Genomic DNA, 15786 nt, shown 5'->3' with positions numbered 1-15786 from the left:
TCATAGATTCCCTGTTCTCCACCTCCAAGAATAATTTTTGTTTGCTTGCTTGTTTTAGTTTTAAAAAATCATCTGAAAATGTAACAAGATGTTGAATTATCAAACTGGCCTATGGAGACACCACGAATCTGTTCATTCATTTGTTTTGTTCTTTGATTTTTTTTTATTATTGTTGTTGTTGCTGCTCCTCTTCATTTTGTTTATTTTTTGTTTAATTTCCCAGAAATTAGGAAACTGCAATGTTCCGTCCCACAAATTCTGTGAGTTGTAATTACAGTGAGCAATTCCTCTCCCAGTGTTCTTACTTCTAGCACAAGCAGTAAATCAGAGCTCTCATCGAGTAAAGCCAAGACAGAAACTAAAAGCTGTCTAATATTCTTGTATACAATCTGTATGCCAGTGGAGAGATGAATTTCCAAAATCAGAAATGTATAGCACCTGCCAAACTACACACTCAGTGCGGCTGCCCCCGTTTTTATTAGCGCTCTGTCTTTGAGTGTCCCCGTTCCTGTTGCCTAAAATCTCTAGGTATTCTCGTCGTGTTCCTTGGTTGACTTCATCATCAAAATGATCCTGTCTCGACAATGCTTTCATTCACAGTCCTGTGCTTGTGAATAGAGGTGATCATTATTATTTTTCCTGCTCACTGGAATTTTGTTTTGCTTACATGAGTGGCCTATTTACAGCACAAATCCATTTATCTATTTCTTTATTACAGTTCCGTCTCAATTTTTTTCAGTACTAGTTTCTTAACCCATATCTTCCATGAGACCATTCCTCTCTTTCTATGTGGCTCCCGCAGAGATTGGTAGCTCTGGGCCCTGCATCCATGCTGTTATATGGGACTCTCGATCTGTACACACAGTAATATGAAAAAGGAAAGGGTTCACGGCCGTCCTGTTAGCATAGCCAACTGCCCTGGTGTGGCAGGACTTAAAGAGGGTCCTGAGACTTCAATGTTCAGATTAGGGGAGCCCTGAGAAAACTAGAACTATTGGTCACCTGCAAGGTAAATTGCACCTTCAGCAAATATTTGTTGAGTAAATGTTTCCTGACGTCCAAGACTACTTGTCTAGCCAGATTCCGCATCTAACCTACATGTCCACATTCCTAGCTGCTTCCTGAGTGCTCTTGAATACACAGACAGACCTTGCTTCTGATATATCCCAAGAGCTCTCCCAAAACCTCACAGAAGCCTTGCCTCCTTGTTTATATCCACTTCCTCGATTATCTTTCTCTTCGCTTTGGGATGTCAGTCATCCTTACTTATTCTGCAGTTCCCCATGGCTAAGGTGATGGTTGTGAGCTGTAGTGTGGCACTGTGAACTCTGGATGGCTCCACCCCCATGGTTCTATTAGCCAACTCTTCCACCCTGTGGCTACTTCCCTTCTTCTTAAGAACGAGTAGGGACTGCTTTCAATGTTTTCTAAGGAATGAAGCTATGTTTCAGACAAAAGCACCTTGCAACAAACAAGCTATAGCAGAATTATTACTGATAGAAGCTTTTCTACAGAGGGTTGAAGTATGCAAACTTAATAACCATAATTAAATGACGAATGTCACCTTCCAGAAAGAAGGCGACCATGTGATTCTGAGAAAGCTGAGAATTGTTAGCTGTCAAGGAGCCTTTACTGAAGCATCAATTTAATTATTCTACTCTGCCAAATGTGTTAGCAAATCCTTTAGTCTTTGCCTTCACTCCCATCAGGCTGCAATCACCCAGCCTGCCTCTTCTTATACTGGCGCTTCCCTTTTCACTGTGTGCTTTCTGCCTGCATCGCTCACGGCCTGTGTGAGGGAATTTCTTTGCTTCTATATCTTGTTTCAGGGAACTACATTGTGACATGTGAAATCATAGGATCACTGTGTATAAATTAAATTTTAAAAAAAGATGAATTTTTGCTATAGATAGTGACAGCAAATACCTAATCATTATAACTATCAGACCCATTATGAATTATCAGATATCTGAATAACCAAATACTTTGAAATGAAAAGTACATAAATTTATATACTAAATATAGCTAGTACCATCCATTCTAGACGTGGTTAATCTTCTTTGCTGTCCTGACTGAATTTAGAAGCAAATCCTCTGAATATGTCTATGAGAGTTTCCAAAGAGGTTTTCCTGAGGAGCCAGCAAGACCCAGCAAGACCCAGCCTGAATGGGAGTGGCACCATCCCAAGGACTGGGCTTCTAAACCAAATGGAAAGGAAGAAAATGAGCTGTGTACCAGAAGTCAATTCTTTATAGTTCCTGATTGAACACCACCAAATACCCCACGCTCCTGCCCCACAGTCACAGCCATTCTCGGGGCTACACAGTGCCCACTAGGATGGACTGTCTTCAAACTGTGAGCCGAAATAAACCCTGCCTTCCTTAGATGGCTATTGTTGGGCAATTTGTCACCCAAATCAGAAAGTGGTATACACTTCTGCATATGAAAAGTATGTCTCTGGGGACTAGAGGGATGGCTCAACTATTAAGAACTTGCACTGCCCTTGCAAAGAACCCAGGTTTTGGTTCCCGGCACCCAGGACAGGCAGCTCTAGGAAAACAGACACCTGCACACACGTGTACATACACCCACGAAGACACACATGCATGCACATGGTTAAAAATACATCTGAAAAAAGAAAATAACTCTAATAATAGAGATATGGACAACTTTCAAGATATTACCTTCTATCACTTGGTGCCTGTGGGAGTTTGAATGAAAGTGACCTCCAATGGTTCCCATTTGAATACTCGGTCCCTAGCTGGTGAAAACTATTTAGGAAGGGTTAAGAGGGGTGGCCTTTCTGGAAGACATATGTCACTAGTGGTAGACCGCGAGGTTTCAAAAGCCCACACCATTCCCAGTTAGCTTTCTCTCCCTAGTGACTGTGTCTAAAGATGTAAGCTCTCAGCTTCTGCTCCAGCGCTATGCCTGCTTGCTGCCGTGCTCCCGGCCGTGATCGTCATGGACTTTAACCCTCTTAAAGTGTAAGCCCCCAATTAAATGTTTTCTCTTACAAGTTATCTTAATTGTGGTGTTTTAGCACAGCAATAGAAAAGTAACTGAGACGGTGATGGCAATTTGGCCTTTTACCAAGGTTACATCTAGATTGTCTTTAAGGAGGACATGATTTAGTTTGTAACTAATCTTAGTCACTTGTAATTACCTCCCAATTCATTGCCACTTTCCCACACCTTCTGTACTAGTCACAACTCTTCAGAAAAGCAGAATGAAGAGTGTCTGTCTGTCTGTCTGTCTGTCTGTCTGGGTAGGTAAGTGGGTGGGTGGGTGGATGTGAGTATGGGTGTGTGTGTGTGTGTGATTTATTATAAAGAATTGGCTCTTGTCTTGTAATTGTGAGAGCTGAAATCTCACCATTGCCATGTGTGGACACAAAGCTCAAGAAAGTGGGTAGTGTGGTTCTTGCCCAAATCTGAAGTCCCAAGATCCAGGAGAATGAATGGTGTGGGACCTAGTCCCAGCACAAAAGAAAGGCAATGTCTCAGCTCAGGAGTCAGAAAAAGAGCAAATTCTTCTTCCTCTGCCATTTGGTTCTCTGCAGTTCCTCAAAGTACCAGGTGATACACACCCAGTTAGGAGAAGACAGTCTGTGTTCATCGGTCTTCCAGTTCCATGTGCGCCTTGCCCAGATACACCCTTCCATACCCACCAGGAGTAATGCTTAGCCAGACATCCTGGCTGCCTGTGATTCAGTGAAACTGAAACACAAAATTAACCATCCGCTTATTTTTTTTCTTCTTGGAACATATGATACTTTTTTGGGTTTTTTTTAATTTATTTATTTATTAAAGATTTCTATTTCTTCCCCGCCACCGCCTCCCATTTTCCTCCTCCTCCTCCCCCAATCAAGTCCCCCTCCCTCGTCAGCCCAAAGAGCAATCAGGGTTCCCTGCCCAGTGGGAAGTCCAAGGACCACCCACCTCCATCCAGGTCTAGTAAGGTGAGCATCCAAACTGCCTAGGCTCCCACAAAGCCAGTACGTGCAGTAGGATCAAAAACCCATTGCCATTGTTCTTGAGTTCTCAGTAGTCCTCATTGCCCACTATGTTCAGCGAGTCCGGTTTTATCCCATGCTTTTTCAGACCCAGGCCAGCTGGCCTTGGTGAGTTCCCGATAGAACATCCCCATTGTCTCAGTGTGTGGGTGCACCCCTCGCGGTCCTGAGTTCCTTGCTCGTACTCTCTCTCCTTCTGTTCCTGATTTGGACTTTGAGATTTCTGTCCGGTGCTCCAATGTGGGTCTCTGTCTCTGTCTCCTTTCATTGCCTGATGAAGGTTAATATTCAGGAGGATGCCTATATGTTTTTCTTTGGGTTCTCCTTCTTATTTAGCTTCTCTAGGATCACTAACTATAGGCTCAATGTCCTTTATTTATGGCTAGAGACCAAATATGAGTGAGTACATCCCATGTCTTCCTAAAGAAGCAGTCTGGAACAGGCAACCACTTCTGGGCAGACTTGAGCTCTGTGAACCCAGAGATCCTTGTCAGCAACTCTCCCCATGTTACAGCCTCAAGTGCTAATGAGACCTCCTGGAAGGGAACATCATACTTAAAGTGGGAGTTTTTCTCCTAATAAGGAAAAGAGACATGAAGGCGGGGGTTTGTCTCACCAATGGTGACTGAGTTGGGAAATAGGGCATTTGTAGGGTCTGAGTTTCTGCTAGCACAGGAGTTGGGGTAGGGTAGACACCTCTCTTCTTCATTCCTTCTACATAAGTGATGGCTCCCAAACAGCAGCCCTGAGAACAACTGCTACCTTCCTATGAAGAATGATAGCCAGAAGCCCATATGAGTCTGTTTCCAGACATACAGCTCATCAAACCCTCCAAGGAAAGGAGCCTCAGACTCTCTACTGTCTGCTAGAGTAAAACCGGCATACCCCCCACACCAGGCCCAAACCCAAAAGTGCTCAAGCCCAGACAGAGTTAACCATACATACAGAGCCAAGGGGAAGGGAGATCAATATTTGCCCAACGGAACAGAAAAATCAATCAGTGGGGAGGAAAGAAAATGTTATCTCAAAGCCTTTGAAATCAGTGGCTTGGATGTGTCCACACTGGCAGGAACAGAAGGAAAGGAAGAAAAGACAAGCCTTGTGCACTGAAGTTCACAGTTAGGGAGAGCTCAGTATTCGGGGAGCATTTCTTCCTCTGTTTTTACCTGCGTGAGATTCGCATAGCATAAAATGAGCCGTTTAAGGGGGTTGGAGAGATGGCTCAGCAGTTAAGAGCACTTGCTGCTCTTTTAGACCACAGGAGTTCAGTTCTCAGCATCCGCACGATGACGCACAACTATCTATAAGCCCACCTACAGGGAATCCAAAGCCTCATTTGGCACACATGTGGTACACGTGCATGCAAAACACTCAGGTATAAAATAAGTAATAAAATAAAAATAAAATACTTTAAAGGAACCATTGTAAAGCAAACGATCCATACATTTCAACAAATGCCAAAGCATCGTGAGGTATTTCTGACACTAGAATTGCTTGTGCCAAAACGATGCCTCTGAAAGTGCTCAATTTTTTCTTGCACTTTTTTTGTACTTAATTCTCTAGATTTTATCTGAGCAACCAAATTCTTGCTTCCCACCTAACTTTCGTAAGTTACCTTCAGTGTTTAAGAATGGAACAAATCCACATTTGATGGGGTGGGAGAGAGAGGTGATTTTGGTGTTCCACATGCAGGAAAAAAACTCACATTTATGTTCCTATGTGTAATGGATAGACTGCTTAAACAATGCAATGAAAAATTAAAATCTATTTTCTTCCCATGCATTTCTTTCATCCCAAGTTCTAGGCACATTTGTGGCTAATAAGAATGCAAAATGACATGAAGTCCCTTGGTTCCTCGGCAAATGTTTATCTAGACCAAACAAGCTTGGGGTTTGTAGCCAGAAGGATGTAGAAAATCTTTTTTCTCCTTTCGTGGTGGAAGGAGACAGTGGTAGAGAAGCTGCCTTCTGTTCACAGGGTCTGCAGCCACCTCAAAGTCTCTCGTGGGTATTTTCCATGGCTGCTTCAAGACCCTGTCTCACTGGGACTCCTTTTTGCCAGAGTTTTCCTGCAAAGCTTGTGGATTTGATGTGGCTTCCTTGCCCTGCTCTATCGATTGTGTTAGACTTTGCAACTGTGCTAGGCTGACATTCTCTAAGCCCACACTCTCCATCCCTGCTCAATACCTGTGTTTTGCAACTTGTATGCTACCTTAGACCTATAAGGAACCCAAAACCCAAGGAACCTAAAAAGTCTTCCTCAAAAATGTACCAACAAATTTCTTTTTTACTGTCTCTCAAATAACAAGACCAGGGAGACTCTTGTCTTAGATTCCTGAAAAAAAAAAAACATGATTTATGAGCATTCCACCTTAAGGAATAATCAATAGATAAAAAGGACGAGGGCAGAACAATCCAATAAGCAATTTTAGACCTCTCCAGCATGCTATTACTTCTATAAAGTTCTATGTTTCCACTATGTAGTAGGCACCCAATATATGCTTATTATTTGAACTGAATACGGAAATTTTTCCGTTAGTCATCTTTATGGTGCATTTAGCCTTACTATATTGATCAAATAACTATATTGCTTGGTGCCAGGTGCTCCACTCAAAGAAACAATTATTTTTAGATAGGTTTCGATTTTCGTAAAGATCCATTCCGTGTCCAGCTCCTCTGCTTAGGTACCTGCCAAACATCATTCATGAGATCACCGGTACCCACGGTGCCCACAAGCACGGCTTCTTGAAACTGAGACTCACTCGAAAACTTCACTGAAAATGCAAGTCCTGGTAGGAGTTTTAGCTGGGGTCATCCTGGTGTATGCCTGGGAGTTTCCCTGGCACTAGGTTTTCCCCCAACCCCGAAATGGCCAGATAAGACTCCTAGCAATAGTGGAGAGGGTGCCTGAACTGGCCATCTCCTGTAGTCAGATTGGTGACTACCCTAATTGTCATCAGAGAGCCTTCATCCAGTAACTGAAGGAAGCTCTCCTGTAGTCAGATTGGTGACTACCCTAATTGTCATCAGAGAGCCTTCATCCAGTAACTGAAGGAAGCTCTCCTGTAGTCAGATTGGTGACTACCCTAATTGTCATCAGAGAGCCTTCATCCAGTAACTGAAGGAAGCTCTCCTGTAGTCAGATTGGTGACTACCCTAATTGTCATCAGAGAGCCTTCATCCAGTAACTGAAGGAAGCTCTCCTGTAGTCAGATTGGTGACTACCCTAATTGTCATCAGAGAGCCTTCATCCCGTAACTGAAGGAAGCTCTCCTGTAGTCAGATTGGTGACTACCCTAATTGTCATCAGAGAGCCTTCATCCCGTAACTGAAGGAAGCTCTCCTGTAGTCAGATTGGTGACTACCCTAATTGTCATCAGAGAGCCTTCATCCCGTAACTGAAGGAAGCTCTCCTGTAGTCAGATTGGTGACTACCCTAATTGTCATCAGAGAGCCTTCATCCAGTAACTGAAGGAAGCCGATGCAGAGATCCATAGCCAAGCCCTGGGCCGAGCTCCAGCAGTCCTGCTGAAGAGAGAGAGGACAGATTGTGTGAGCAGGGAGGTCAAGGTCATGACAGGGGAACCCACAGAGACAGCTGGCCTGGGTTCATAGAAGCTCACAGACTCTGCACCGGCAGCTAGGCCCTCTACATATGTTGACGGTTGTGTAGCTTGGTCTATTTGTGAGACTCCTAACAGTAGGATCAGGGCCTGTCCCTAACCTATGAGATGGCTTTTGGGAACCTGTTCCTCATACAAGGTTGCCTCACCCAGCCTTAATACAAGGGGAGGACCTTAATCCTACCTCAATTTGATATGTGATTCTTTGTTGACACTATGGGAGGCCTGCATCTTTCTGAACAGAAACAGAGGAGGAGTGGATACGTGGGATGGGGGGAGGAACTAGAGGGAACAGAAGAGCAAGGAGGGGAAAACTGTGGACTGTGGTTGGAATGTAAAAATAAATTTAAAAAATTAATAATAAAAAAGAAAGGAAAATGCTTGTTCTGGACTAGTTATCTTGAGAAGTCCGTCCTGCTCCAGTGTGCACCGCACCGCTTCCTTCTCTTAATGCCTGGGCTTAAGCTTAAATCCACATTATTCCTTTCTTAATAAACTCTAGTTTTGCTTTTAAAAGATAACAAAATACAAATTCCTGGATTTCCTCCATGACTCCCTACAGTAATTTTAAGCATGAGAAGGGATAGGAATCTCCATTTTAACACGTATTCTGGGCGCCACTTAGACAGGTAATCTTCAGGGCAAACAATAGGAACTGATCCATTGAGCTGACCACTCTCAAGTCTGACGGGCAAGTCCTTGAACTCAGGGAAACCGTGGGTTACTTTAACTGTCCGTTTGCACTGTATGGCTATTTATTGCCTTCGTGTAGCACTAAGAGGATGTTTTTCGCTTATTTTTCTCTGGAGTTTTTGCCAATCTGATAGGGGGCAACGCTTTCTGTGTACATTTGAATTGTACCAGCACTGGTAGTAGCGCCGTGCCCAGTGGCCCTGCCTTCTGGACTCCCTGGTTGTGTGGATCTGGGGCTAAAAGTCACACCATCAACCTTGGCAGAGCAATCTCTGTATTAGAAGTTTCGGGTGTTTGAAAGTTTTGTAAGGTTCAGCATGCTTCCTTGTCACAAACATCGGCATAGGACAGCTTTCGTTTTGCTATATAAACTTTGAAGAACCCGCAGTAAAACTTTTGAAGTTGTCGTCTAACAGATTATGCAAACTATTTCCTCTATATTGAATGACGTCATAATTATAGTGGGTCTAATTGTACTTGTGAAGTCAAATATGCACTGTGATGATAAGAAAAAAAATTGGCCTAACAATGTGTCTCTCTGTTTATTGATATTTGTTGAGTGTCTTCATGCTGTGGGTATAAAATGAACTGTCTTGTTGGTTCACAGGGACTTTTAGGTGAAAAATATGGGAACATTCGAATCCCAGGGGAAGTTGAAGCTTCGGAGTTCGAAATGATTTTGGATGCTGCCGTTGAGGCCAAACTAGAGACAAAGTTACTGGAGGATTGGTACTGTCGGGATGAGAACTCTGTGCCCGCAGCGTATTACCTCAGACCCAGGCTAGAGGTGACGAGAAGCAACAAGAACTCAGTAAGTCCACCTTCTCTGACTTCCCTTTAGACTGATTTTCCTTCTCTCCGGGCTACATCTGTCGTAAGGTATACTAATGAAAGTCTATCAGCTCTAAACTCTCTGGGAGGATATGAGAGCATTATGATTTAACTTACTCTAATTGACATATATGCCTATAATCTGTCAAATTCACTAATCCGATTAATTCTCAAAATGATTCCACCACTATCTTACCAAATACCATCTATCCTCTTACCTCTCCTTCTGGCTAGTCCTTATTGTCAACTTGGCACAACCTAACGTCACCTGGAAAGAAGGAATCTCAATAGAAAGAAGTGGCCCCCTCGGATTGGCCTGTGTGTGTCTGTGGAGCGTTGTTTTTATTGCTAGCTGACGTATGGGGTCTCAGTGCATTGCGGGCAGCTCCGTCCTAGGCAGTGAACCTAGGCTCTATACGAAAGCTAGCTGAGCATAAGCCAGGGAGCAGCATTCCTCCAGGGCTGCCTCTTTAGTCTTTGCTTTAACGTTCCTAATAATATATGTTCTTGTGACTTGTGTAGAATCATAGAGTAAATTGGTTTATGCCTCAATATCTTCATCTGTCCAACTTGGCTTTGAAGTGTATCTATTACATGTCTTTGAAACTAAGCAAAGGGCCAAGAAGGACACAGTAAGTCTGTTTGTTCCTTTGAAAGTTTAGAGGAATTTTAAAAAGACTGATATCCATATGTCTTCCAAAGCAAGCAGCTGGTGATATAGCTGGTACCCAGACAGCTTTGGGAGAAGAGCGAGAGGTCATCCAGGGATCTTCATTCTGGTGTTCGTCCTTCTGATCTCTTCTTCGTGCTGAGGAAGTCAAGTCAGCATCACCCATTTCCTCATATACGCACTGCCATTACTTATGTCTATAGCAATAATGCTGTTTTAGATTGAGCTAGTAGCGTAAACTCAGAGCATCCCAGGGTTGAATACAGAAGCAAATGTAAATAGCACGAAAGGCGAAACCCCAAGGAGCTGTTTCACTTGGTGGTCTGGGGACACTTGTCCCTATGTGACTATTAATTGTTGGCTTTGTCTCCATTTATTTCTATGATCCTCCAGGGAAATGTAAATCAATCTCAAAATGTCCAAAGCAATTTATGCATAAATCATGCGTAATTATTGTTGAAGAAATAAATGTGTGAATGAGGTTTTTAAATACTCTGAGACCACATAAATATTTTTTTCCTGTTAAATTGTCCTCCAACTTTCTTAGCCAAGTATAAAAAAAACCAATGTAGCAAAAAACCAAAAGACATGTGGTGGCATACAAATCCTCTTCTTCTCTCTTCAGAAGACATTATAAAGATTATATTCTTATGACATTTAAAGTCAAAACACAAGAAAGAAAGCTACAGTAAAACAATAAAACCTGTCTTGTTCCCATTTACCCTTACTATAATGAAAATATAAAACTCTGAATGCTCTCTAAGGAAAAGAATTTCCTTTAATTTCCTTTAACTTGCAATTTGGGGCTTTGAAAGTCCAAGGGGGGCACCTCCATCTCCTGAGCCCCTGATGAGGACCCTTCTAACTATATCATCACAGTGGGAGCTCATGAGAAGAACATGTTGAGACAAGAAGCCACAGAGCCTCGGAGGCTGGGCTGACCCTTTTTATAAGAATGCAGTCTCTCCAGAGCTACCTGGAGCCCAGTAAGAATGATACTATTATCTTCTGAGAATGGCATTTTCGGGGACATAACCATCTTCTATCACATCTCACGTTCCAGCATTTCCAGGAGCAATGAAGGTCAAACTCCTGGCACATAAATAGCCAATAGGAACCATAGAAAGGCCAGCACACAAACACCGTCTGGGTCCTGCCTCCATGTAGCCAGGGCGAGTTCCCGTGTAACAGGAAAATGATTTCTTACTTCAGGATTATTGACGAGAGGAGGATGAAGCGAGGACTTGAGAGACTGGTTCTCCTAGCACCGGCGTATCCAGTCTTTGCCCTTAAACATTGGTTTCTCTATTGTGATTTCACGACTAACTTCTCCTTTTAATGTTTCCTAGATGCAGCCTTCTGCTGGTCCTGAAAACGAGAGGCCATGGCAAGAGATATCAGACGAAATCAAAACAATCTTTAAAGCTGCCGTGAAGCTGCTCCATGAGCAGGGTAAAATGAAGCACAGCCAGGCTAAGAGGTACCTGTTCTCAGGTAATTTCCACGCGGCTTCAGTAAATTAAAAAACAGATGAAACATGGAAGCATCCGCAGCTTCCCTCTCGGGATTCTTTAAATTTAATCCCATTTGGTACCAAACAAAGTTTGTTTGGTAAATGTTTCCACATCCCAGGAAGATGCATTAACTCTCAGGAAACCCTTTGCTTTTTGCTTGTCGTCTTCTCTAGCATGTGTGATTTTGAAGGAAGTTCAGAGATGTCCGGGTGTAACAGTCAAGATTCTGTCATTGTTTCTCAGTGGGAGGAGGAAGGCTTCCCATCCCTCTTAGTCTCCCAGCATGTGTGTGGGGACCTATCTTGGTCAACGCTGAGGCGTGTTCTGGGGAGACAGCCATGGATGAGGAAAGTCACTGTTCTCCTGAAAACAAACCGCAGTGAGATGAAGAAATGATTGTCAAGTAATAAGTGAGCAAGTTCTTTACAGATATTATACTCTGTAACTTGAGTAAAACATAGTTATAAAAGGAAGTAGCCAAGGAGGAATGCTGGAGCCCTGGAGTGGAAAGGGTGGGCTGAGGAGCCGATGTTTGAGATAGAAGATGGAAGGAATCAGCGTTCGCAGAATCATGGCTGTCTAAGTGGAGCATCCCAGGCGGTGGGAGCAGCTGGTTAGAATCCCTCAGAGGGGATGGACTGGGCATCAGTGCACAAGCACAGTTCTCGGTCAATGGAAGAAGAGGTTTGTTTATTCTGGAATCAAAAATGAATGACCATGGCCTGGGAACATGCTCAGGCTACTCCAAATACCCTGTGTAACATGGTGGCAATTTCCTGAAGCTTTTGGAGTTACAGATCAAAAGGAGGTAATAAATCAAGGCATTTTCAAATTCATTGGTAGAAATATCAGGTAGGTTACAGTACCACAGGGAATTCCCTGCTCTAGGCATGTCTTAGTTAGGGTTTCTATTGCTGCAATGAAACACCATGGCCAAGGCAAGTTGAGGGAGGGTTTATTAGGCTTATTTCTCAGCATGGCTGTTTGTCACTGAAGGAAGTCAGCACAGGAACTCAAGCAGGCCAGGATCCCAGAGAAAGAAGATGAAGAGGCAATTGAGGGGCACTGCTTACTGACTTGCTTCCCCTGGCTTGCTCAGTCCACCTTCGTCTAGAACCCAGGACCAGCAGCCCAGGGATGGCACCACCCCCCATGGGTTGGGCTCCACCATTTATCACCAAATGAGAAAAATGCCTTACAGCTGGATCTCAAGAAGGCATTTCCTCAAATGAGGCTCCTTCCTCTGAGGACTCTGGCTTGTGTCGAGTGGACACACAAACCACCCAGTACAAAGCAAAGATTCTCCCTGATAGTTGAAAAGATGTCCAATCAATGCAGAGATAGGAAGAAAAAAAAAGGCGAAAGGTGTTCTAAGGTAATTTGGCTCTGAATCACAACATTCTAAGTCCTCAAGCAGCCTCTTAGAATGTTCAACACGGGCAAGGAACTCTGGTGAACAGCAAGAAAGTCAGTTTTGGGGAGGACAACAACAGATCTGAATGTGGCCCTCTGAGAGATTTTACACTGAACAGTAGGTGACAGGGGAAGCTGGGGAGGAGGGTATGGAGAAAATGTGTCAGGACTCAGTTTTATATTAACAATAGCACACACACACATGCATACATACACTCACACACACACACTCACATTGACCAAATATATTTTCAACCATCAGGGAGAATCTTTTGGGGAATGTACATACAAACAGGCCCTTAGCTTCCACTGATTTACTGGTTAAGGATGTTGTCAGACAGCATCTGATGCTTTGTCCTGGGTGGTTTGTGTGTCCACTTGACACAAGCTAGAGTCCTCAGAGGAAGGAGCCTCAGCTGAAGAAATTCGTCCATGAGATCCAGTGGTAAGATATTTTCTTATTTAGTTATCAATGGGGGAGAACTCTCTCTCTCTCTCTCTCTCTCTCTCTCTCTCTCTCTCTCTCTCTCTGTCTCTCTCTCTCTCTCTCTCTCTCCCTCCCTCCCTCCCTCCCTCCCTCCCTCCCTCCCTCTCTCTCTCTCTCTCTCTCTCTCTCTCTCTCTCTCTCTCTCTCACACACACACACACTCCAGTTCCTTATTACAGAACAGTCTGTAGCCTTCCACAAACAGGTAGAAGAAGCCTCATTGTCAGAAGCTGAAGGGAAGACCAGACCTGAAAGAATAAGGCAGTCATGGTTTCGAGAAAACAAACACTGTTGGGTAAAGGTCATCAGATATGCAGAACAGGACTTCCTTTTACAATTCGTGATAAGGAGTTGTTGAGGAAAAGCAACAGTAATTGCACTTTCAGATCACAGTTTTGAATGCTGTGGCCTGGGAACACAGATTCCCAATACCATGTACCAACGTGGTAACTGTATCAGGAAGCTTTCATAGTTACAGAGCGAAAGCCATTTGTAAAAATTCAAAAGGCACTTGGCCTTCAACCACTGAATACACCGATAGCTAAGAATCATTCTGGTGAAGTCCACTTAAGCAATTGCAAAGACAAAAAGTGAAGACAGCGTCCGTGAAGGCGGGGGGAGGAAAGTTTGGAATATGTGTACATAAATATCAGAAATTCTATTGTGCAGCTTTCTGTTTCTATCACAAATGCTGAGGTGAGAAAATTATTTATTTTGATTCTCTCTTGGAGCCTTCAGGCCACAGTCAATCAATTAAATGCTCCGTTCTTTGGGGGCCTGTGGTAAGGTCGCACACCATACAGCACTAGCTTGTATTTTATTTTAAGATGTACTTTTTTGTTTCGACGTCAGCATATCTACCTACGGTATTATAACACACCTTAAACTAAACTAAATGATGGCACCACACTGTAAAGGAAGGCCTGGCAAGGAACCAGAAGCCTAGCTATATGTCACTCAATACTTCCTTGTTTCCTGGCCTACAGGGACCCTGCTGTTACCACATTTAGAAGGGCTAAAGTTGGAGATGGAAATTAAATTTAAAATGTAAAGTCATCACTATGAACCCAGCATGCCTGCTTTATCTGCTATGTTCAACTTCTCCTTCCAATTGGGTGGAAAATAGAATATTTAATGGAAAAATCAATTCTTCTGGGTCTTAACCTGCTTAGGAAAAAAACTAATGTGAACTTGGAAATCACTCCACAGGTTGCATCACTACAAAACTATAAGCAAAATCACCTCCCCAGAGTGACTAACAGCGGCATGCTGGGAATGAGGGCATGCGCATGGCTCCTTGGTTCAAGGCAATAATCCTCGTCTTAACTTCTTTCAGCTATCGAGGATGAGTTTGACTTTGCTCTGGGCAAGCAAACTCCGGCGTTCCTGAAGAAGTGTGTGTGCTACATCAGGAAGATTGCGAACATCGAGCGCTTTGTGAAAATCCCAGAGATGGGGAAATACATGGACATAACTGGAACGGAGCCCAGAATCATCCGCGACCCAGAAGCTCAGGAGAAGCTGATAAAGCTCAGGGATGAATTTATTCCTACCATCGTGGCATCCTCCAACCTGAGAGTATACACGTCGGTCACTCATTGTGACATGAAACTGGGCTATTCCCAGGAGATAGAAAATCATTACATAGAAGGCCTTGGTAAGCAGTTTTACGAAGACATGATTGACATAATTCAGGCCACAGTGCAGCAGAATTTTGACACAGAGACTGATACGCTATACGATGAGATTCTTCAGCACTCTTCGCTATGTAAAACATATGCCTCCTTCTATGAATACAAATGCGAATCGCTAAACATCTTACATAAATACGTCCTGCCAAGCAAGACCGGGCACATCAACCCTCTGGTTGTGTATGGTGGACCATGCACTGGGAAGACTCTCCTGCTAGCTGAAGTAGCAAAAAAGGTAAAATAAATAAACAATCTACTCTTTCCTCCCTATTTTTGTAGAGATATTATTCGTTGGGAGGAAAATGATAACGATCAAATTCCACTTTTATTTTTTTTTTCTATGTTTACTATCTGAATTAAAACTAGGCTTTTGGGGATGGATATGTCTGTGTTTCTTTTTTGCTGGTCTAACGGCTATTCTGTGAGAACAAGATGCATGGGATATAACTATAAAACCACTTTCTTTGGTCACTCAGTATTGCAACTCATCTACCTTACTTGGATGAAAGGGGCAACCAATTCTTCAAAACACTTCTCATCCCTGTCAGGCAAAAACTAGCCTTCTCTTTTCTCTAGCCACTAAGTCAGTGTTAGTTCAACAGTAAGAGTGTCTAGTCTCAGTGCTAATTAACACTTTGGTCCTTATTTTTCTCCTTCTTCTGAGACCTGCCTCAGTTAAGCCCCTCACTGTGGGCATGGGAACACAGATATCTTTATAGACCTAGCACTTTTTCTCCCTCCTTTCCTAGCTTCAACCACATTTATAATCCCTACTGAACCATAGTGTAGTTGATATAGGAAGACAAGAAACTGGGGAGTTCTTACAGGACCCCCATGATGCTGTGAGCAC

At 43.3% G+C, this 15786-nt stretch overlaps 1 protein-coding gene across 1 annotated transcript in view; it reads left to right on the top strand.

The window, feature by feature from the left end:
• The window catches only part of Nwd2 (NACHT and WD repeat domain containing 2), a 151182-nt gene that overhangs the window by 128345 nt on the left and 7051 nt on the right, over positions 1-15786 (top strand). The window contains exons 4-6 of the mRNA XM_075943478.1: positions 8938-9141; positions 11181-11325; positions 14582-15171. Of these exons, the coding sequence (XP_075799593.1) occupies positions 8938-9141; positions 11181-11325; positions 14582-15171 (939 nt within the window). The remainder of the gene's footprint in view (positions 1-8937; positions 9142-11180; positions 11326-14581; positions 15172-15786) is intronic.

This window comes from Microtus pennsylvanicus, chromosome 12 (genome assembly GCF_037038515.1).
Source record: "Microtus pennsylvanicus isolate mMicPen1 chromosome 12, mMicPen1.hap1, whole genome shotgun sequence".
NCBI classification, from domain to species: domain Eukaryota; kingdom Metazoa; phylum Chordata; class Mammalia; order Rodentia; family Cricetidae; genus Microtus; species Microtus pennsylvanicus.
Note: the sequence above shows the minus strand (reverse complement) of the source record. Positions and strands in the feature narration are given on the sequence as shown.